A 23,077-nucleotide genomic window follows, 5' to 3' on the forward strand; every position below is an offset into this window, starting at 1 on the left:
CCAGTCCTGAGTTTGACACTCCAGCTCAGAGTCAGGCAAAGTGAAATTAATGCCGGACATGCTCCCCACCCCCACCCGCACCCCCACCCCCCCTTTTGCTCTTCACCTATAAGGGAAATAGTTTATTTTGTTTAAGGAAAATCCTCCTAGTTATATATTATGGATGTACTTTGATACAGTGCAGAAAGACCAGTACTGAATCCTTAATGAACGTAAGACTAGTCCAGTTGTGGCAGCCTGGTGAGACTGCTGTAGAATTCCTTGGAACAATGTCTGAAATGAGCACTTTCTGTCACTCATCTTCTGTTTGCCCCACTGCAAATAGATGCAGATTCCATTCACAAGAACTGATCTGATCTGATATTCATAATAATTAATAATAATAATTTGTTTTATTTATATACCGCTATTCCAAAGATCATAGCGGTGAACAGCAAGTAAGCTAATTAGCAAGTAAGCTAATTTGCCCCCAACAGTCTGGGTACTCATTTTAGCGACCTCGGAAGGATGCAAGCCTGAGTCGAGCTTGGGCCCTTTTGCTGGTCTTGAACTCGCAACCTTGTGGTTTTGAGTGAATGGCTGCAGTACAGGCATTTAACCACTGCGCCACCAGGGCTCCTTCCTGAGTTAAAAGATTAATGTCCTGAGTTAAAAGATTATTTGATCTACAGACATCAACACTGCTGTTCTTTCTGTAGCCGAAGATCAATGCAGTTTACTTTTAATTGAACCCCCTCACACAAGTGGGTTATGAATTTGTAACAGGTGTTGTAACACTTCATACACTGAAAGTTCCCATCTTGGAAATTCTTGTTGTACAAAGTGCTTGTACCTTTCTCTTTGTGGCCACTCTCCACACTAAAACCTTTCCCCTTACATGCAAACTTCAGAAACATGGAAGATTTAGAGATTCACTTATTCCCAGCTGTTGAAAAAGTCACTGGCCATTCTGGGTAAGAGATTCTGGGTTGTAGTCGAAAACAAGAAACTATTATAAGCTCTACTAATACTCCTATGTCCCACTGCAGAGGAATTTATAGTGATCAAATAGCCAAAGCTCTGAAGCACTGAATAGTTTTAATCTTTTTTTAACCTCTTTTCATTGTGATTTCTTCCTGTAGGCCACCAAGCCCAGACCAGCCTTTCCAGCCCTCCTGTCCTGATAAAAACAAAGTCCACTTCAACCCAACTGGCTCTGCCTTTTGCCAGTTCAGCCTGATGAAACCACTTATTCCCAGTGTAGACTTCCTCTTCAGAGACTTCTCAACTTCTAGTCCCATGCCACCAGGCACATTTTCCTCATGCCAGTCCAGTTCCACCGTCCCTGTCCTCAGTTTGCAGAAAGACTCGAGAGGAGACAACTTCAGTGAAAATCCTTCATCACTTCCATTGAGCCTGGAGTCCTGGAAGCGGCATCAGGCTGAAGATACCGTCATCTTCCACAGCTCCCTGGTTATCTGAAAATCAAGGGAATGGGGCAGATCCAAGATAAATCTGTGGCCTGTGAGGAAGAGTGCCCTGGAACTGGGAAATAGAGCACTCCCAGGTTACAAGTGCTCTTAGTTAATAGCCTTGAAAGTGCAGATTGCCACTGAATTCTTTTGCAGCAACAGCAGGCTTTTCTTTGGACTCAACATTCTTAAAGCACTTCCTTTCCCTGTGAGTTTGTGTCAGTTGTCCTTCTGCTGTTGCAGTGTCCAAAGAGCACCCATGCTTCTCCGATGGAATACATGCACTATTAGCCGCTAGGCTTTGTCTTTCTCTGCTTGCTAACTGAGGCAGGAGCTCATTTATACATATATTTTAAAAAGATCTTAAAGAGTGTCTCTCAGGCTCCCCATAGAATTGGGGCTATGGAAGAGTTTACATATATCCAGAGCTAGTATACACTAGATTGGCAGATGACTGCAGGGCAGGAGTAGAGCAGGGCAATCAGTTTCCAGGGGTACTAATAAGTCTACAATCTGTGTTCAAGACTCCTTTTTTTGTATGTTGCCCTATACTCTGTAGAACTATATCACTGGAATATAGTCAACTACATTTAGATCCTAAATGCTTGAAGCATTTTTACTTTCAATGATCAAGCTGTAACATGTAGTTGAACAAGCAAAAATTCAACTAGAGTGTGCCTTTTTGTGATAGATGTCTTCAGATAGGTTCTCTTCTTTTATGAGTTTGGAACAAGGAACCGCCAGAAGATATTCGTAGTAACAGATTTCTGCAAAAGGAAATTGTGGAATAATGTCTGAGTTTTCTACTAGAGTGCAACTGTTTATGGAACTGGTATACACTGCCTTTTAAAAATTATAAGTTGGCCAGTTCAACTGTATCTTACACTACTACTATTGTAGCCATCGAGTTTGGGGAATGTGTTTGGCTTTAAACCCTCGTCTCCCCCCCCCCAAACACACAAAATACTTCAAAGATCAGAAATTCACTTCAGCTTAGATTTTGTGCTTACACTTAACACTTATATCTTACGTTCACCCCTCTACAACCGAAAGGCCTTAAACCTGGTGTTGCCTTGATTGCAAAATGTATTAGAAACAAAAGTGACTTTTTTGGTCTTAAGCTTCTTACTGTATTGGAAGGGTTTTCTTCAACTCAAGATAGAAACTATATTTTCTTTTGAAAACAGTATTTTTGCAGCTATTTTTGAGGTTTTTTAAAATTTTAATGTAAGTATCACAAAGGCTTATGGAAGAATGTAAGACTCAGAGGTTCATTGCCTTTCTTGAGGTTTTTTTTTTTTGGCAGATCTTGGTGTTTAAACCAATTAAAAATATAAAAATACATGGTATATAAGACTTATTTATACAGCATTTTATCAAAGCAAAAAGAAGCTATTTGGGATGGGTGGAATGCTGGACTTACCTGGCATTCTAACCCTAGTAGCTACCACTGTGCCAGTTAAAGCTCACCACCCAAACTAAATGAGAAACTACAGATTGATGGCCCAGTAACCAATCAGTCATGTCTCAACATCACATACCATAGTATGGTTTCATGAAATCCAGCTTGTGATATGCAGACAGTCTCTGCTCATAAGCCATGGCTCATTAACCAACCACAACCTGAGGCCATGGTATGAATTGTCTTGTTTAAACCGTGGCTTCCCATGGCATCCTAAACTGTGATTGTACTTTGTTTTTCCCGGGCGCCTGTCCTAAAACAGGTGCTAACAAAAGAGGGGGCAGAGAAATAAACCATAGACATCAGAATTGGGGAAAGAAAAAGATATTGGGGAACATTTGCTATTGATACAACAAATCGTGGCTTATTGTGATGAACACATGCAGTAGCTGTCTGATACCTTATTTCAGCCTGCATTATATTCTAGGCAAAGAGCTTATTTTGGTCTGTATTATTATAGGCAAAGAAGTGTATGTTAACTGAAAAAAATAACTTTAGAGACTGGATTTCACCTTAGTACAGTCGTCATCATCATATTATTATTATTATTATTATCTCAGATGTCAGTACTAATTACACCAGGGACTGGTATAAAAAAAGCAGGGATAGTTATATCACATTAAATTTGGAGGTGTGGAAGAGAGGTAATCAAGGGCCAGATAGGAAAGTATTTACTGAAGCCAGTTAGATCCCAGATAGAGGGAAATTAAGACAGTCTGGACAATATGCCAGAATAGGTTTCTTTGGATTGTAAAAACTATTGTATAAATTGATACTTAGAGCTTCTCCCAAAAAGGTTCATTTTCTGATTCTGCTGCTCTTAGCACATAATAAGCAGAACTGGAAACCTCCAGCAAGGTAATCTTTGGCATGAAGCAGCCACTGACCCATCTGAAAGAAAGGAAAAACAAACTCCAGAATACATGTTTAGGCTATTGCCTTTATTGCTATGCCAAGAAAGGCATGAATATGAGCGAATGCCCAATATTGTCCTCATGGTTGGGCTCATAAAGGTATTATACAGATTATGGAGGTTTTCTTTTGCCTGGCACAAGCCATTACTTCTTACCAAGAAAAAAAGTTAAGCAGCCCTTTTAACTAGATACGCTGCATCCCATAGAAAAGCAGGTCGAAAGTATATCTTCAGTGTGTAATCATGTTAATTTCAAACAAAGTTCTTGGCTCATATTTATCCACAGTTAGATTTATAGACATTACTGCCCCCGGAAATAAAGTGGGGGTAAACTCTAAATGCACCAGACTGTCTGGTTGTTGAAAGATAAGCAGGGTAAACCCTGGTTAGTACCTGGATGGGAGACCGCTAGTGAACACCAGGTGCTGTAGGCTGTGTTTCGGAGGAAGGAACTGGCAAAATCATCTCCGAATATTCCTTGCCTAAGAAAACCCTATGAATTTCAGGCAGTTGCCATAAACTGACAGAAAACGTGAAGGCACACATACAAACACTAATATCTAACAGCAGTGAAATGTGGCCTCTTTGAGCAGGATATTGGGCACCGGTGGGTTGGGGGATTTTTATTATTATTGTAGTGTATTGTGTGCCTTCAAGTCATTTCCAGTTTATGGTGACCCTAAGGCGAGCCTATCACGGGGTTTTCTTGGCAACATTTGAGGTTTGTCATTGTCCTTCCCTGAGGCTGAGAAACGACATGCCCAAAATCACCCAATAACAAGTAAGTACTAAGAGGTTTACAAAGTGTAAGCTAATTGCCCCCAACAAGCTGGGTACTCATTTTAGCGACCTACAGGAGGATGCCAGGTTGAGTCCACCTGAGCCCCGGTTCCAAACTTGGCCGTAGGTAGGGGCCAAAATTAAAATAGGCTAAATTTCTTAGGGCCACAGATAGGTTTTAATGACATTGTTATTAATAATATTGATTCTGTCCTCCTCCTTCTGTCCAGACCTCCTTGGGAGAAAGGCCAAGTGATGAGGAACCTTGAGGGCAGAGGTTTGCTCTTCTTCCTCCACTGCCTGGCCTTCTCAGGAGAAAGCTGGGCAGCAGAGGACTCTCAAAGATGTTCTGGGCCACCTGGAATCCTTTGGTGGGCCACATGCAGCCCTGGGCCACATGTTGTGCAGACCTGCCCTGGTTGGTATTGAACTCACAACCTTGTGGTTTGTGAATGGCTGTGGTACAGGCATTTAGCCACTGCGCCACTTGGGCTCCATGTGGGTTTATGTTGCTGAGCCAGGATTCGAATCCTGGTCTCGAGTCATCGTTGTCCAACACTCAAGCGCCTCAATATCCTCCTTGCCACTCCCCAGCATGACATTTAACATCCAAGGCTGCATCTGCACTACAGAAATAACCCAGTTTAAGACTGCTTTCCTGGCTCAGTGCTAAGGAATTCTGGGAAATGTAGTTTTGTGAGACATTTTAGCCTCTGTCAGAGCTCTGGTGCCACAATAAAAACTACAATTCCCAGGACTCCACAGCAGTTAAAGCGGTGTCACGCAGGGTTCTGGGCTGCAGAAATAATCCAGTTTGGCCTGTTACAGACTGCCAAAATAAAGCTGCTTCGGGTCTCTTTGGAGGTATGCTATTTAAATGATGCATGGGTCCTAAGAGTCCGGAGGTCGCGCCAAAGCCACACTCCATTCCTAAGCACTGGAGGGCAGCTTTGGTGCAGCTTCCGGATTTTTAGGATGCATGCATCATTTAAACAGCATATCTCCAAAGAGACCCAAAGCAGCTATTTTTTGGCAGTCTGTAACAGGCCTTTGAGACTGCTTTAACTGCCCTGGCTCAATGCTAGGGAATTCTGGGAACTGTAGTGCGGACGCAGCCTAAGAAAGAAACTGCCTAAGCATTGATAAGCCCCGCCCACGTTGCTAAGGAGTCTCAGAGTAGGCCTAGCAACGCCTACTTCCGGTCCTCGTAGCCACGCCCCCTTTTGGAGCCAGCAATAAGAGTCTGACACGAGCGGCGAATCGCATCAGGGTCCGCCTCTCGCTCTACTGACGGTTGGAGCCATCCGCGATTGCCTACGTATAAAAGCTGCCGCCTGGGTCTTTGTAAGGCCCCCTCTCGCGTTGTCTATCGCAGTGCCTGAAGAGAAAAGGGTCCAATATATCCCCCGAAGCTGGATAACGAAACGGAGACACAGTCAAGACGAGATTAAAGCCGAGAACCCTTTTTCTCAATAGTCGCGTCCTATGCACAGTTATCCTTTCGAAGTCTTAACATTCAGGCACTGCGGTAGACACCCCTAAAGCCGCGGCAGGCAGGCAGGGGCCCTTCGTGGGCTTAGTCGCAGCCGCGTCTATGAGGCCCCCTTTTCCGCCGCCGGCGGCGCCGCTGCGAGATGTTTCCGTAGAGCTGTCGCCGCTGAGGCTGCCGGGGTCCGAGACAGTCCCAGGGCCGGGGATGGGGGTCAGCGGGGGGCATGGAGGCGGCGGAGGAGCGGGCGCCCTCTCGGCTGAAAGGCTGCGGCTGCCCGTTTGCTGCCTGGGAGTCTTCGTCTGCTACTTCTGGTACGGCGTCCTCCAGGAGACAATGTAAGTGGCCCAAAGACGGAGGAGCGCTTTCTCTCCTCCTCCTCCTCCTCCTGTCGCCTGGTCCATGGCAGACACTGACAAAGGCAGAGGATCCTAGAACTGGAAGAGACCGCAAGGGCCCTGATCCATTCCAACCCCCTTCTGCCATGCAGGAACTCTCAGTCAAAGCATCCCCAATGGCAGATGGCCATCCAGCCTCTGCTTGAAGACCTCCAAGGAAGGAGACTCCACTATCCTCCGAGGAAGGAGTTTGTTCCTCTGTCGAACAGCCCTGACTGTCAGGAGGTTCCTCCTAATGTTGAGGTGGACTCTCTTTTCCTGGAGCTTGCATTCATTGCTCTGGGTCCTGTTCTCTGGAGCAGCAGAAAACAAGCTTGCTCCCTCCTCAATGTGACATCCTTTCAAATATTTAAACAGGGCTATCATATCACCTCTTAACCTTCTCTTCTCCAGGCTAAACATCCCCAGTTCCCCCAGTCGTTCCTCATAGCCAGGGCATGGTTTCCAGACCTTTCACCATTTTAGTCACCCTCCTTTGGACACGCTCCAGTTTCTCAATGTCCTTTTTGAATTGTGGTGCCCAGAACTGGACACAATATTCCAAGTGGGGCCTGACCAAAGCAGAATACAGTGGCACTATTACTTCTCTTGATCTAGACACTATACTTTTATTGATGCAGCCTAAAATTGCATTGGCCTTTTTAGCTGCCGCATCGCACTATTGACTCATGTTCAACTTGTGGTCTACTTGGACTCCCAGATCCCTTTCACATGTAGTTTCATTCAGCCAGGTGTCCCCCATCCTATATCTGTGCATTTCATTTTTCTGCCCTAAGTGCAGTACCTTAGTTAGGAGTAGCTATTACCCCAGAGGAGAGGATCAAATGTCAAAATGACATTAATAGATTAGACAGCGGAGCCAAAACTAACAAAATGAATTTCAACAGCTAGAAATGTAAGGTACTGCACTTAGGGAGGAAAAATGAAATGCATATAGGATGAGGGACTCCTAGCTTAACAAGATGACATGTGAAAGGGATGTAGGAGTCCAAGTAGACCACAAGTTGAACATGAGTCAACAGTGTGGTGTGGCAGCTCTTCTCTGCTTTGTTCAGGCCTCACCTGGAATATTGTGTCATATTGATGATGAGAAAGTTTGTTTCCTGCTGCTCCAGAGAATAGGATGCAGAGCAGTGGATGCAAACTACAGGAAAAGAGATTCCACCTCAACATTAGGAGGAACTTCCTGACAGTCAGAGCTCTTGGACAGTGGAACAAACTCCTTCTTTGGAGTGTAGTGGAGTCTCCTTCCTTGGAGGTCTTTAAACAGAGGCTGGATGGCCATTGGTCATTGGGGCTGCTTTGATTCTGTGTTCCTGCGTGGCAGAATGGAGTTGGACTGGATGGCCATTGTGGTATTTTCCAACTCTATGAATAAAGGGACCTCCGATGTCCTGTAGGTTCTTCTGTTCACTTCTAACTAATTGCCTCCCCTTTTATACCTGTGCCTCTAAGGGGCAGATCCTGCTTGCTCTTAGTTCAATTATTAGAACACCGGGAAAAGAAATAAATCTTCCTTTCAGCCCACCTATGAAACTCATTCTGGTGACATGCGCAAGAAGTTAATTGTGTCAGTGGGTGTCTCATTCTTTCCAACTAATTCTCATCTCAATTTGTTTTTCTACAGTACAAGAGGCAAATATGGGGAAGGAGCAAAGCAGGAGAAGTTCAGATATGCTCTGTCTTTGGTCTTTGTTCAATGTGTGATCAATGCCATTTTCGCTAGGATATGTAAGTATTTCCAAAGAAACAAAAAGGTTGTTTGGTTCAAGTGCATCAATTTTCTTTACCTTTGGAGGCCACTGTGAAACTCCTAAGGGTTTGAAGAACATCCTATGATGCTTCATGGGAAGAGTTTTTGTGGCCTGCTGTGGTCATGTGCAAGCCACCTATAGATATACCATATATACTCGTGTACAAGTCGACCTCATGTATAAGTCGAGGGAAGGTTTCAGGATCAAAATCCTGGGTTTTGATATGACCCATGGGTAAGTCGAGGGTAAAACTTTGGGGGCTATAAGAAAGGATGGAAAGGGGGGAAATGCCACTTCTGGACCTCTCCAAACCGATTCCCGGGTGCTGGAGGAGAGGTTTCAACATCGGATTGAGAAAGGAAGCTAATGGATTTTAATGGAGAGTTGTTTCCATAGGAAGCAAGGTCTTGCAAAATGGACTGGAGAGATGGTTTTAAATGGAGAGTTTTTTGATAGGAAGCAAGGTCTTGCAAAAGGGACCAAAAAAGAAAGAAATGGATTTAAATGGGGAGATTTTTCCATAGGAATCCAGGTCTTGCAAAACGGAGCAGAGAGAGAAGCAAGTGTTTTTAAGTGGGGAGTTTTTCCTGGAAGCAAAGGCTTGCAAAACCGACTGGAGGGGGAAGGAATTGGTGTTCAGTGGAGATTGGGGCATCAGGCTTGCTTGCTTTAGGACCCTTCTAAGCACTACTGATGTATTGATTGTTATATAAGTCTTCTCCAAATTTTAGGGTCTATTTTGGGGCATAAATTTCTCGACTTATAGTCGAGTATACAGTGCACCTTCCCCTTACACGGGAATCTTTTCCGGATCCTTCTGCGTAAGGGGAATTCCGCGTGTGCACAGTAGTGCTGCAGCGTGTGCGTGCGCCACGAGCACACACACCATTGCTTCTTCCATGGCGCATGTGGGGCTTTTCCGGTGTGGCTTTCAGCATATACGATACTGTGTATCATAGATTGGTTGGGTACACAAATCCGTGTAGAAAATTAAGTTCTGCTTTCTCTTCCTCTTTCTCTTGTCAGTCCAAGTAAACCTCAGCTGCTTTCTCTGAACAAAGGTGAAATGGATGAACAAAGGAAAGAATTTCATTATTTGTGTTCTTCTTCCTCTCTTTACCAAGACTTTAGGTCAAGAGCATGTGGGGGCAGAGGGGTGCACAGAAAAACATGCCTGTGTTCCCTTTTCTCTTGCTCTGCCCCACCCACCATGCACTCAAAAATAGTTTTGGCAAGAGGAGAAGCACATACACATAAATGGAAGATGATATGAGAAAAAGTTATCTCCTACAGGTGCTATTCCCCTTGTTCTTTTCTTCTTCCAAGCAATAAGAAAAATGGAGCTGCAGGAAAAGGCATGGGCTCATTTGTTCTCATAATATACTCTCTGTGCCAACAGGGCTTTCGTAGTGGTTTCTTAGGTGTGTGTACATATCTGTGTCAGAAGAACATGCAAAGGAGGAATACTACTGTACATATTATTATTCTCTCTCCTCCCTGACTTTGCGGCACGGGAAATTGTGTTGTTATTTTATTTATATCTCTGGCAAGGACATGCACACAGACTTTGGAAAGATGAAGGGGTATATGCAGAAACTCTTCCTCCTTTGTCTTCACCTTACCCATGGAAGGGGAGGTTAGGTGTATTGTCACACCACTGGGCAAGCTGGGGGCTTCTTCACCTCAAGCGAGCTGGGGGCTTCTTCACTTTTCCAACAAGTAGCTTGCTGTTAAGAGCCAAATTAGATACAATATGCAAATATTCTATAGAGGGATCAATAGCTCTGTGTGTATGTATAATTTGATAATGAAAAGGATACACAGAGAGAGAGGTAAGTGTTTTCTTTTCTACTCACTCCTTCCCCCCTATTGATAATAATATCAAATCTATACATTCTTGGTGCTGCTATTCGTTTTTAAAATATATATATTGGGATAAAATTTGTATGTGGAAAACTTCATTTGGCTGTGGGATCAGTTGCCAACCAAGGATGTAGGCTTGCTTTTAGCCCTGTTTCTTAACAAATTTTAGATTTACCAGTGGCACAAAAACATGCAAGCTGTACAAAAGTGGGTGCATGTAGTTCACCCACCATATTTACTTTCACTCTGCGATCAAATGGTTTTGGAGAGAGAGATGATTTTGCCCAGGCATTCCAGAACTGGAAGCTTTCAAGTATGTTGAACTATAAAACCCACAATCCATAACAAGACATGATGGTGGATGTTGTAGTCCAATGCATCTGGATGGCACTTGATTAGGGAGCATTGGTCTTACCTTTTTTACTTTTGCATGTGGAAGTAAGACCCCTATGTAGCTTCCCATATATGAAATGCTTTGTTGCCAACACATTTCTTGCACATTTTTCCCCAATCAGTGATCCAGTTTTTTGATGCTATCAAGGTGGACCGGACCCAGAACTGGCTTTATGCAGCTTGCTCCCTTTCCTATGTGGGAGCCATGGTCTCCAGCAACTCAGCTCTCCAGTTTGTCAACTATCCAACTCAGGTGAAGAATGACAGGTCTCCAAGGTGGGAGTGATGGGTTAGATGCGTAGATTTGGAGAATGGGATGTCTCACAAAGACATCTTCCCTCTCCTGGTGACATGCTTGGCAACCTCTTGCTTCACTGCAGACTGTGTCATAAGTACTAAGAATGGTGCAGAAAACATAAGCTGGAGACCTCATTTCTGTATTAAGGTGGATATGTACCTACCACCATGGCCAATGGTAAGGGATTGAGGGAGTTAGGTAAAAAAAACTTCTTCTGGGAAAACTTCTTCTGGGAGTTAAGTCTGAAACATACAGCGAGCTAAAAAATTCCTGAATCGTGAATTAGTGAGAGGAGGATAGCAAGTGTCCACTTTGTGCTAATCATCTAGGAAAGCTTGAAGCACCATTCACTTCTCAAGTTGCTTGGAACTTTCCTTCAAGCAGTTACAATGTCCCTCATTCCTTTCACATATTCTGCAATACGTAATCAGAAATGAGAGTGGTGGGAATGGTCAGAAAGCAGTGTACTTCCTCCATTCTTCCTGAACTTGCTGTGCAAGGATGCAAATGATAGCACATTTCAGTGGCCCCTTCCCAGGTTTGATGTCAGCATGAGCTAGGTTCAGGTAGCTTTTGGCATTAACCATGACTCCAGAATGGGGATCATGAACTCAGTGGGCTTGTGAGATTAGATCAGGGAATTAGTGAGATTAGAAATACTTAGGGCTAGATGTAGGAAATGAAATTCTGTAGGGGAGTGCAGGACAAGGGTTTGATAAAGGAGTGACTTGTGGGAAACAAGCCAAGCATAGCTTGTAACTTCTGAAAGGATGGGGGGGGGGGTCCAGGGGGTCATAGACATACATAGAGGGGAATATAGTTTGATGGTGTTCTCTATTGGATTAAAACACAGCAAAATCTATATAGATGTATGTGCAGAGAAGAAAGGACTGGATGAAGGAAAGGGTTCAGCTGATGAAAAGTTGTGACAGGAGGAATTGAACATGAGGGAAAACATGTATCAGTGAAACAGAAAAAAGCTAAACACTTTATTTAAGTGGATGCAAAATATGTGCAGAATTGGCAAAGAAAAGAGAACAGAGCTTGTCAGTCAAATCTCTCATTTTCTCTCTTGTAGGTCCTTGGAAAATCCTGTAAACCCATCCCAGGTAAGTAACCCTTAAACCTGTCACCAGAATTGTGTGTGCTTTACCAGGAAACTGCTTGGATGAGTTGTATACAGTTAATTAAATCAAAGGATTTACAGTCTCCTTTGAGTGCTGTTGGAGGCTTTGTTTCTGGAATTACATGGGAGTGGAATTAAGAACAAAGTCATATTGCTGCTGAAATCCTACATCTTGTCACTGGAAGGTCATGGTTACTTTCTCATTGTGGTTTGTATGCTATTTTTGTTTTGTTAATCTTCGTAAAGTCATACACCTATTTTCAAATTCAAATTCACTCCTATTTAGGAGTGTTCAGGGCCAGAAACTTTTGTCAAGAAAGCCAAAGTTTTGAGGGCATGTTACTATTGTACAAAATGGTCCCCAGATTTTTTCTGCCCCTGCTCTGTTTAGTATAAGGCAAGAGGTTTAGAGTAATGAAATGTGCTTTGATGAAGGAGCCTAAGGCTGAAAGTCTGTTCATATTACAAAATATAGAAGGCAGTGTGGTGAGAAACTGAAAATCAACCCAAATCTACTGTCTCACACTTGGATCATTATTACATCATGTCAGTGAGGTAAATGTGTGATGACCCCACAAAAATAAGTTTTCCAACTTCTTCCTGTTCATAAGAGTGACCCATGTATCCTCCTCTGTGGGTATTAATATCCTTGTATCATTGTAAGAATGTTATGTTACAAACAATCTTCAGTGGTCATGGGTTAGTTCAGTTTTCTAGCAGGGCCATTGGCAAGCAATGGTTTTCCTCACCATTCCTTCTTCTCTTTAGTCATGTTATTAGGGGTGACAGTGCTGAGAAAGAAGTACCCAATGTCCAAATACCTGTGTGTCTTACTGATCGTCACCGGGGTGGCCCTCTTCATGTACAAGCCAAAAAAAGGAGGAGATATTGAGGAAGACCACATCTTTGGATATGGGGAACTCTTGCTGGTAAGCCCCAAGCTGTTTTGAAGTATTTTGTTGGCAACTTGTGTTATTCTGGTGTATATAGGGAAGGAGAGAAGTAGGTGCTCCTGGAAGAGTAAGTCTTGCTTGACATGGTGGGGGTTTGTTTCTACTTTGGTGTCCTCACTGCAACTTGGACTTTTCTCTTTTTGGACAGTCTGCAGCCCTGAGTCTGAATTCGGATTTGGAACATCTCCCCCGCCCCCTTCAAACCTCTAGCAAGATTGATCTGCCCCTTCCCTACAGCTTGAGAAGGAAGAGAAGGCAGAAGAGAAAGGAGAGTGAGGCTCCAAAAGATTGCCTCTGCCCTCAATGGAAAAAAGGGTTGCACGTCTGTGCTCTAGATAATACGGTGCTATGAGATGTCATTACTATCTACTGTATTAAAGATTGAGGGGTGTGTGAAAGATTTTGGCAGGGAAAAGGTTATGAGATTTCTACCTTGACAGGAGAGTCTGTGCAGGAATGGAAAGATCAGTCTTGCTAGAGGTTTGAAGAGAGGAAGTTTACAATCAGAAATTAGCCTCAGGGCTGCAGGTTGCCCAAAGAGAGAAAAGTTCAGGCTAAGGGGCTTCATCATATCCACAGCATATTCTAAATTAGCACATAATAACATTTATTTATAGTTCCCTTTCCACCAAAGAGTGGAACATCAAACATACAATCAAAGATGTAGGTGATATGAAACATAACACTATAAATATGCATGAAATATCCAGCATCCCACCAGCTGCTACCCATATCAGCAACCTCAAGCACAACTCAGCAGCTTAACTTGGTGAATCAAAGAGGAATGTGTTCAGTCTCTGATAAAAATGGGTGAGTTCTTCCACCAGCTGGAGGTCCAAAGGAAGACCCTTTCACTGTGGAATCAGATCTTAAAAGGCTCACAGCTTTCACAGAGCTGTGTGGATTGGTGGAACAGACAATAATCCTTTGCCTTTAGATCTTAAATTCCTAGATGGTACATACCATGCTAGCCGAGCTGCCGGGTGCTGGGGAAAGTTAGAATGCATATCACGTATCAAGTAATTTTTCATGTTACTGCTGTATCAGGGATAAGATCATGTGGGCTCCAGGTGTTTTGCAGTCTCAGAGTCTCTTAAAATCAGTTTTAAGGAGAGAGAGAAGAAACTGAAAGCAGCTTTTAAAAATGAAGTAATCTTTTTGGCAACTTGTAATTTATTATTTGTTTATAGTAAGTAAATTTGTAAAAAATGAAGGGCCTCTTCCGGTTTCATTTGGAAGGCCTGGCACAAAGCTTAAGAACAGGGCACCTCCAAGCTTTTCTCAAGCTAATGCTTCAGGATCTTGAATAACAAGGTTTGTTTTGTGTTCAGCATTCAAAAATTGAGGAGAGGGTCCAAAATCTGTTTAGCCTATAAGGCTGAAACCAAATGTAGAACCCAGTTCTGCTTCCTTGTTGATGTGATAATTAACTCCTGCTGGTCAGGTAAACCTATAGGAATTTAGTCACCACCTCAATTGTTGTAAGCCATTCTATGAATCTCTCCTTCCCCTGCTCCAAAAGATGGGGCAGAAATTTACTGAAGAAATAACAGATGCAAATAAGGACATGTTCTTTTCCACTCTTTCCTTCTTCTGTTTGTTCTCAAATCTGGTTCTTGGGGATCCAGAAAAGAGAATATGAGAGAGTTTAATTAATGTCTTTATTTATTCATCCCCATCATTTATACATCTCTCTTTATTTTAAAACCCCAAAGCAATTCACAGTGAAAATGTGTACTATAAGTGTTTAAAATTTGCAATACAATAAAAAAAATCTAGAACACCATTTAGTAAAAACTAAGGGTAGTTTACCAGTTTACTAAGAAAATGTCTGCTAAAACAAGTAGGTCTTCAAGTGATGATATAAATATTCCACTTTAAGAACCTGATGTACAGAGAGACCGTTCCACATGGTGGGAGCCCAAGAGATCAGCCATTCATCTTTCTGCCTCAGTTCACACAACTGGGGATAATAGCAGCTACCTTGTAGAATATGTAGGCATAAATCAAATAAGAATATGGTAATATTAATTTACATTTTGTAAATTTTTGTAGGAGAGGATTTGGACTGCGTAGAAATAGCAGGAAGTGTTTTGCCAGCTGCATCTAGGATAGAGATGTTTATAAGTAACTCACTATAGTAACTTTTTGTATTTGAAAACTGCATATTGGCCTCTTTGTAAAATGGAAGATGCAGTTTAATGAATTTGAGGAGTGTTACTGGTTTTTGTATGGAAGACCAGATTTTTGCATTTTCCTGTGTGGGAATGTGGATTTTTGTCTCATACATCTCCTTCCTATGAAGTGTTTGTTTGTTTTTTTCCCAAGCCAGCATACCATTTTTAGCAATGCACAAATGGTCAAAATTTGTTGTCCTCTCTCCTAACCCCATCCTTGCTTCAGCTGCTATCTTTGACTCTGGATGGCCTGACGGGAGTGTCTCAAGACCACATGAGAGCACACTATCAGACTGGTTCCAATCATATGATGCTGAACGTTAATGTGTGGTCAACTTTGTTCCTGGGAGCTGGTAAGGATCTTCTCAGAGTGCAATGATTGGGGTGGCAGGGAGAGAGAAGCAGGACAACCTGGTCTGAACTCAGTGACACTAATCCAGATCATCATGAAAGTAGCTGCAGAAGACCACATATAGCCTGCTTTGCCTGCATAATCATCATCATCATCATCATCATCATCATCATCATCAACCAAGCCGGGGACAGGCATTCTGACATACTGGACTTCTGATTGTGCAAGCCTTAACGTAGTGTCTGTGCTTTCCTATTGATAGATATGATCATCATTCTTAAATATAAAAATGACAAAGTATGCAGAATAACAAAGTGTCCTTTAAAAGCTAACAAGAGCTTCCATGAACTGCAGACCACTATTAGCTGCTTGAGATGCTATCTAGAATTAAGTTATATGTACATTATACACACTTGGGGCTGGAATTGCAGATGCCAGTGTCAGAGGTAAATAAATGTAGAAAGTACTGCCTGATTATTAACAATTACACTAGTGACTCCAGCCATCTACAAAATGTCAGTTTCATCTGCCAGAGCTTTTTGTATTTAATTTAATCTGCACCTTCATTGTCTGTTGTCCCAACCCTAACGCGTGTGTGTTGGATAACAATTCACAGATCTGATGAAGTCTGCAATAGTCCATGAAAAGTCACTCTATAAGAAATTTGCTGGTCATTAAGAACTCTGGTTTTGTTACAACAGACTAACCTCGCTACCCTGTTGGAAACTGTTACATTACAATTGAAAATGCATCTGGAATCCTCTTTTGCAAAAATCTGATTCTACATGTAGATGGTATTTTACTGGATTATTTGGCAGCTAGGTTGCCCAGCAAACTAGTTTAAAGCTGAGCACAAATCCCCCCCTCCCATCCCTGCTTCAGTGGAGATCTAATATATATTCATTCATTCATTCATTCATTCACACACACACACACACACACACACACACACACACACACACACACAGGCAGTCCCCCTCCCCCTGAAGATTTTAACCCTTGAATCTCATGTTGCTTCTGGATTGAACCTGCTGTGCAGTTCTTCAAATGGCCATGAAGTGGTACTATTGCAGCTACCACCACCACCTGTAAAAAGATTCCCCTCTCCAAAATACTCTTCCTCTGTGCAGTTTGGTTTTTGCCTGGGCTCCAGCTGCAGCTTGGCAGTAATGGTCTGTTCCACCATTTGGTGTCTCCCTTGTTCCAGCAGCACAGTTGCTGTGCCCATTCCACTTGACTTGAAAAGTTAAGCTCTTTTAATTTATATTTGTGTGCTGTCCTGCTTCCTCAAGCTCAGGGTGGGCATCTTTGTAGAAAAGGTCGGATAAAGAGTGAAAAAGACCAGTACCTTACCTCCAAAGTAATTTGGAGAACAGTTGTTCCCTCCATATCATTTTTAAAAGAATGAACCATATAAAAAAAAGATATGGGGGTGTTGAACTGCTTTAGCTGAAGCTGCAGAAGAGGCTGGTGGATTTCATTAGCTTGTCCTTTGGAAGCAGGAGCAAGGAGCACGTCAGCAGTTGCTGTTCTGGGTGGCTCCACTTAGGAGCTTCCTTTCAAAAAAAAAGGGGGGGGAAACTGAAAGCCAGAAACCCAGCTGTATAACATTTGCCCACAGCCTAACCTGGGGAAATGTCTTCCTGACTACAAGGGGGGAATGTGAACATCTAGAACGTGAGCCACAGCCGAGCCCAGCCGTTGCATCTTTCCAAGAGCAAACTAAATAGGTTACCAGACTATTTAGGGTAAAGAAAAGGTCTTTCTTTGCATGTCAGTGGAAGGATAGCAAGGAGGGAGTTCCACAGTGTAGGGGAAGCCACTGAGAAGGCCCTTTCTGGTGTTTCCATCAGCCTTATGTTTAAAGGTGGTAGGACTGAGGGAAGGGTTTCTCCTGTGGATCTAAGGGGCCAGGCAGGCTTATATCAGGACATATGGTTTATCAGATAGCCATAAATTGCCCTACCCTAGATTATTTCATTCTTGCCTATTCTCCATCAGATCCCTAATCTGTAAATCTTCCTAACCAAGAAGCAGGCAAATAAAGAGTATGTTCTGTTCTTCTAAATCAGTGATTCCCAAACGTTAGTCTTCCAGGTGTTTTGGATTTCAGTTCCCAGAAGCCCCAGCCAACTTGACCAATATTCGGGAATTCTGGGAGCTGAAGTCCAAAACATCTGGATGCCCAGAGTTTGGGAACCACTGTTCTGAATGCTTCTCTTTGCCCTTCCCCTCAGGTATCTTGTTTACAGGAGAGATTTGGGAATTCATACGTTTCACGGAGCGTTACCCCAGCATCATCTATAACATCCTTCTATTTGGCCTAACAAGTGCCCTGGGCCAGGTGAGTAAATTACATTTCCTGCCTTGTCTTCAGGATTGGTAAGTAACTGATTGGCTCAGTGTTTAACTGACCATCAGTGTGCTGTCACTCTGTTCTGTTTTCAAGGAGTGTGGAATTTGTAAGAATACAAAACCTACTGCTTCAAGTTACCTGATCTTCAAGTGGCTTGAATCTGTTCCAGAGCAGGAAGCATCTCAGCTCTTTGCAGGGTGCTCTTGTCCAGTGCAAATAAAGTCTGGATGATTTTTTTTTTAGTATTTTGTGCACTAAGCCTCCCTTTTGCAGAATGTCTTTTTCCTGTACGTATTTCTTGCATATGCACATTACTTTAGCCCAGAAGGTCTGGGTTAAATCATGAGGTGATGTGAACATGTGTAGTGAACATGTTGGCTGTTTGCTTTTTTTTCCTCAGCATGAGCGGATGAACAACCTGGGAAGGGTGAGCTTTGTGTGACATCTGATGCTGGAATTGTGGTTAAGTGTATCAAAAACATAAGCCATCTTTTAACCAAGGTTTTAACCAAGGTTTGTTGTTGGCTTACCAACCCTGTTTTGGGGCATACTTTAACTTTGGAAGGGACATCACATGAAACTCTCCCATTCCAGACTTTTATAGCCACTCCTACATTCACGTTGTGGTTTGTTTTTGTTTTTGAAATGGTGTGCAAATGTGACCAAAAGTGTGAACAGCATAGAACAGTCGGACCTCGCTTTATGCGGAGGATCTGTTCTGGACCCCACCCCACCCAGGGTAAAACAAAAAGTGTGTATGCTCAAGCCCCATTGGATAGAATGGGGCTTGGGCTTGCCGTGCAGCCGTGTGCGCATGCCATGGGAGTGCGCACCATTGTTTGTATTGGTGGGCAGCTTCAGCGTAAACTGAAAGCCGCCTATAATGAGCCTGCATATGGCACAGGCTCACTGAATAAGGTAAGCCATTTAGGAGTACAAATGGTTATTTAATCAGTTGTTTAGAATGCTACTAAGCCTCCATTGAGGGGATGGAGTGTAGATTCCTAAAGACATCTCCCCCCTGCCTGCAGTACAAGCATTTAAACACTGCACCACCAAAGATCTATGTGTTAGCTCTTAGGGGCACTGTGGATGGTAGAGGGAAGGCTGTATATTACATCATTTAGTCAGGTGCAAACTTGGCAATGTAAGGGATATATTCCTTGGTGAACAGCTTAACTGGGGAGATGCTCTCTTAGCAACACTATGACGCAACAACTAAGTAGGGTTTATTTGTGCCTTTCTAGCCACACTATTTTTTCCCGTATCTTGTTGCAGAGTTTCATCTTCATGACTGTGGTGTACTTTGGGCCCTTGACCTGCTCAATTGTCACTACAACCCGCAAGTTCTTCACCATCTTGGCTTCGGTCATCCTTTTTGCCAATCCAATCTCCAATCTGCAGTGGATTGGCACCATCCTAGTGTTCCTCGGTAAGCTTTGGACGGCTGGCGCTCTTTTTTCATATTTATATAATAAGGTATCAGTCCTACTTCCTAGCTGAAAGCATTCAGCAAAACCTGTAGTCTGCTGCTGTATAGCACACCACCTATTATTGTAGTACAAGCTAGTTAATTCCTCCATATGAGGTTTACAGACCAGGTAACATACAGGTGACAGCATACAATACATGCAGTAAACATCCAATTGTTCTTAGAGGGATAACTCTCCCAAATTCTATGCCTTTCCCCATGGCACTATTGCATTTCCCTCAAAACTCTCTGAACCTGGTTGGACTTTGTATTTCCAGCTGTAGTCTAATAGCTGTCCTTAAGAGGACGCCAGACCAAGTGTAGTCTCAGTTTTCCTGGAATACTTTGTGGTCATGCATTGAAGCACAACTGTTGTGCAAAGGTTACCACCAGCACTGCTGCCTTCCCATCTCATGGATGTTTATCACACTATGCTCTTAAAGAGGTACTATTCCAGTGTGACTCCTCTAGCAGCCTCCTGTTGCATGCTGGGATTGGCAGTTTTAAGGAGCTGAACTTCTCTGCCTGAGAATTTTAAATACCCCTCCTTAAAACTGCCAATCCCAGCATACAACAGGAGGCAGCTAGAGGAGTCACACTGGAATAGTACCTCTTTAAGAGCATAGTGTGATAAACATCAGAGATTTATCCTTTGTATTGCAAGGGGTATGAGCAAATGTTTGCATTAAAAACAAGCTACTTGGCTAATCTGTCAAAGTAGGGAGAGTCACTTTGGCCCAAAACAGACGGGCTAAAAGGTCCATCATCAGGCTGCATTGGGGGTGTGGCATTTAGACACTGCATGCCCTAAACTCAGCCAGAAGCTGTCCCAACCACAAAGAGCCAGCCTGAAAAGGAGCGGGGGAAATGCTCCTTTTTAGAGGCTGGTTGGAAAAAGCAGTGATAGGCCGGATCGAGGCCACGTGTGCAATTGCTGTGGGAGGAAATGGCACCAGGGTGGCCCCGGGCCACTCTTTTTTTGCATGTGTGAATGGATGTTTCTGTCTTTGGGTATAGGGAAGGGTAGATGGCCCCATTCAATGTTGTGTTTGGCCCTGCATGGTGATGTTGGTTTGCAGCATCCACTGTATTTCCCAAAAGGGAGGGTTGTCACTAACCCTCATAAAGTTGGCTAACCACAATCAACAATAATCTCCTGCCACAAAACAATGCTGAGTTCAGAGTGCTGGGTCTGGCCCTCAAAATCCTATGTGGCTGGAGGCCAGTGTAACTCACTGCTGTCTTCCATATGAACTATCTTTAGAATGGCTTTCTACTTTTAGTTTCTTTCTCACTAGCTGCTTACCAGCAGATAGACAATGGCTGAGGAATGAGTAGTGGTTTTCTGTTTGGTTCTGGCTTCTCAAATGCAGAATAGTATCCTTAGACAGGTACATCTGGCATTTCATTCCCTTATAAGTGAGCTTTGAAAACTGTTTTGGGGAACATTTTTAAAAATTGCACAATGTAACTGTGTCATTGCCTGCCGTTGTTTTTGATGGATTATACTGGATTTTTGTTTATTATTGTATGCATTATTTTAAGCCACCTTGAGGATACATGAGTATAGAAAGGCAGGATATAAATAGCTGAATGAATGAGTAAATGAATGGAAGAATACAGGGCCATCTGTCACCCCAGCTTCCCATACCCATTGTGATAATGGAAAAGAGAGCAAAAACTAGGCCTGTGGTTGTATTTCAAACTGTTTGACATACATATAGAGATGAACACAAAATAATGGTAAAACAAAATATTTCATCTTTTGCCTTCTTTTGTCTGCTCTGATGTAAGTTTGTATACTAAATACAAGTTCTCTATTTACATGTATATACGAATATACTTATATATTTGTATTTACACCGATATACAGTTCTCAAGCCCAGGTATACATACACATCCTTCTTTAAATACATTGGGCCCTTAGTATACACTGGGATAATTAGGTTCCAGAACCTCCCTGTGGATCTGTGGATGGTCAAGCCATATTATATACAATGGCATAGTAAAATGGTGTCCCTTGTATAAAATGGCAAAATCATAGTTTGCTTTTTGGAATTTTTTTGGGTGGTGGTGGAAATATTTCAGGCTGTGAGTGAGTAAATCTATGGATGCAGAATCCATGGATATACAGGGCTGACTGTAGTTAGGGTGTGTAGTAAGTAGTATAGAGGACAAATGGTTCCACCCACAAAAAAAGTTAGTATCTGTATCCTTGGTGGCCCCCAGAGCAATGCAGAAGTACGTAAATTTTGTGTATTTTTAATGGCAAGGGGAGCGAAATCCCAAACAGGAAAAAAACATGAGGGCAGAGAAGAAGGATGTGAAAAGCAGCAAGGCTGCTCAACCCAAGTGACCAGCAGACAGCATGAACCATATTATAACCATCCTTTATCAGGCAGGAAAGGATTGCCCTGGTTGCAGAAGCCTCCTCATCAGAGAAGAGGAACTTTGTCAAGTACCGAATAATTTGGTTACTGAAATCTCCTGTGTTCCTCCCTTAAACCAATGCTTCCTTTTTGTTTCTCCACAGGACTTGGACTGGATGCCAAATTTGGAAAAGCATCAAAGAAAACCTCACACTGAGAGACCTTTGGGTGGTTCCCTTGAAAACCTCAAGTATAACAAACTGTTAACTTATTTTTCTTACTCCCCAGCACCTGTTATCAAAATGGACTCAGGATGTGTGCTTGGGGAAAGGGGATGGGTTTTATGTGAGCTCTGGGGAGTGTTTTGTTTTTATTCCAAAAATACTGGATTTTTTTAAAAAGGAGAGTTTTGTTTAAATTCTAATCAAGGTGAGTTTTTCCTCCATCACTGACCCTCTCCATGCCAGGATTCAAAGCTGGGGCTGATAGAGGGCCCGAAGGAGAAATTCTTGGCAGAACGGAAGAAATGTTTCATTGCAAATAAAAGAACGAGAGAGAAAGAAACCTATATTTTCACATCTTTATTCACCTTTTTAAAAAAAATATAAGCTTAATCTGCACTGTGAAGATAATGCAGCTTGACACTGCTGTAACTGCCATGGCTAATGCTATGGAATTCTGGGATTTGTAATTTTGTGCAATAGGGGGCCGAGTGTATTTAGCCTTCTCTTTCAGAGAATATGGAATACTGGAATTTGTAGCTCATAGTACAAATCCCAGTATTCCATAGCATTGAATCGAGGCAGTTAAAGGGGTGTCAAAGGACATTATTTCTTCAGAACAGATTCAGCCACAGTCATTAAAAAGCATAAGTGATCTTCCTCTACCAAGAGGCATTGTGTTCACATTGTAATACAGCTGCTAGGTGAGACATTGGGTTTAAATGATTTCATTGAAAAGTCATTTTTAATTTTTTTTCTAAAGGCCCAGTTAGAAAACTCAACACTAAAGGTGGAATTTTAGACCAAGTCAGAAAGATCCCAAGATTTTAGAAAGAAAAGAAATATTTATTTTTATTTTTCAAAGCACATCTTCCAGAATCCCCCAGCAAGAAGGGCCAGTGTCTCTAGTAGTTGGGGTATTATTGGGTTGTGGTCCAAAGCAGTAACTTCTCCAAGCTCTGGGAAAAAACATAGTGGGGTTTGGAAGATAAAACTATCAGAATTTTGTACTGACCTGGCACTACACAAAATAGAATAGCTGCTTTTGGCAAGGGGAAGGAAGCTAGGCAGGGTTGTGATTTTCTCCATCTAATCACAAAGTGGTCATATTTCCAGTTCTCATGAGTACAGAGGGAAATGTGCCAAGATAAGTTACAGATTTACCAATAATGAAGTCACTGGGAGTCCAAATGGTGTATATTGATCCTTATGATCATGAGCGCTCTTTGGATCATTTCAAGCTGCCACTTT

General features: G+C 42.6%; 2 protein-coding genes across 4 annotated transcripts in view; both read left to right on the forward strand.

The window, feature by feature from the left end:
• FAM117A (family with sequence similarity 117 member A) overlaps window positions 1-2,790 on the forward strand; it is a 42,592-nt gene extending 39,802 nt beyond the window's left edge. Inside the window, exon 7 of one of the 2 annotated variants that reach the window (XM_089531681.1) lies at window positions 1,122-2,790. In XM_089531681.1, the coding sequence (XP_089387807.1) occupies window positions 1,122-1,461 (340 nt within the window). In that variant the 3' untranslated portion in view covers window positions 1,462-2,790. The remainder of the gene's footprint in view (window positions 1-1,121) is intronic. The other variant, XM_089531680.1, reaches the window with a different exon arrangement.
• A 3,395-nt stretch (window positions 2,791-6,185) lies between these two features.
• Window positions 6,186-22,169, forward strand: SLC35B1 (solute carrier family 35 member B1). Of its 2 annotated transcripts, XM_089531682.1 has the most exons (10): window positions 6,186-6,433; window positions 8,121-8,224; window positions 10,626-10,756; window positions 11,880-11,910; window positions 12,696-12,856; window positions 13,029-13,223; window positions 15,284-15,410; window positions 17,647-17,753; window positions 19,044-19,197; window positions 21,770-22,169. In XM_089531682.1, exons 1-10 carry the CDS (start codon window positions 6,201-6,203, stop codon window positions 21,820-21,822), a joined length of 1,296 nt encoding a protein of 431 aa, XP_089387808.1. In that variant the 5' UTR covers window positions 6,186-6,200; the 3' UTR covers window positions 21,823-22,169. The 2 variants fall into 2 exon arrangements, with proteins under 2 accessions (XP_089387808.1, XP_089387809.1); XM_089531683.1 differs by lacking the exon at window positions 13,029-13,223.
• Window positions 22,170-23,077: the final 908 nt, after the last annotated feature.

This window comes from Sceloporus occidentalis, unplaced genomic scaffold, assembly GCF_023333645.1.
Source record: "Sceloporus occidentalis isolate IW3139 unplaced genomic scaffold, rSceOcc1.0.p SCAF_7, whole genome shotgun sequence".
Classification (NCBI taxonomy): domain Eukaryota; kingdom Metazoa; phylum Chordata; class Lepidosauria; order Squamata; family Phrynosomatidae; genus Sceloporus; species Sceloporus occidentalis.

Bases quoted from the DNA above. Each gene is read 5' to 3' on its own strand.
- SLC35B1 (XM_089531682.1), top strand. From the start codon at position 6,201: ATGAGGCCCCCTTTTCCGCCGCCGGCGGCGCCGCTGCGAGATGTTTCC. The intron at 6,434-8,120 runs GTAAGTGGCCCA...GTTTTTCTACAG, and splicing joins GGCGTCCTCCAGGAGACAAT to TACAAGAGGCAAATATGGGG. The intron at 17,754-19,043 runs GTGAGTAAATTA...ATCTTGTTGCAG, and splicing joins TAACAAGTGCCCTGGGCCAG to AGTTTCATCTTCATGACTGT.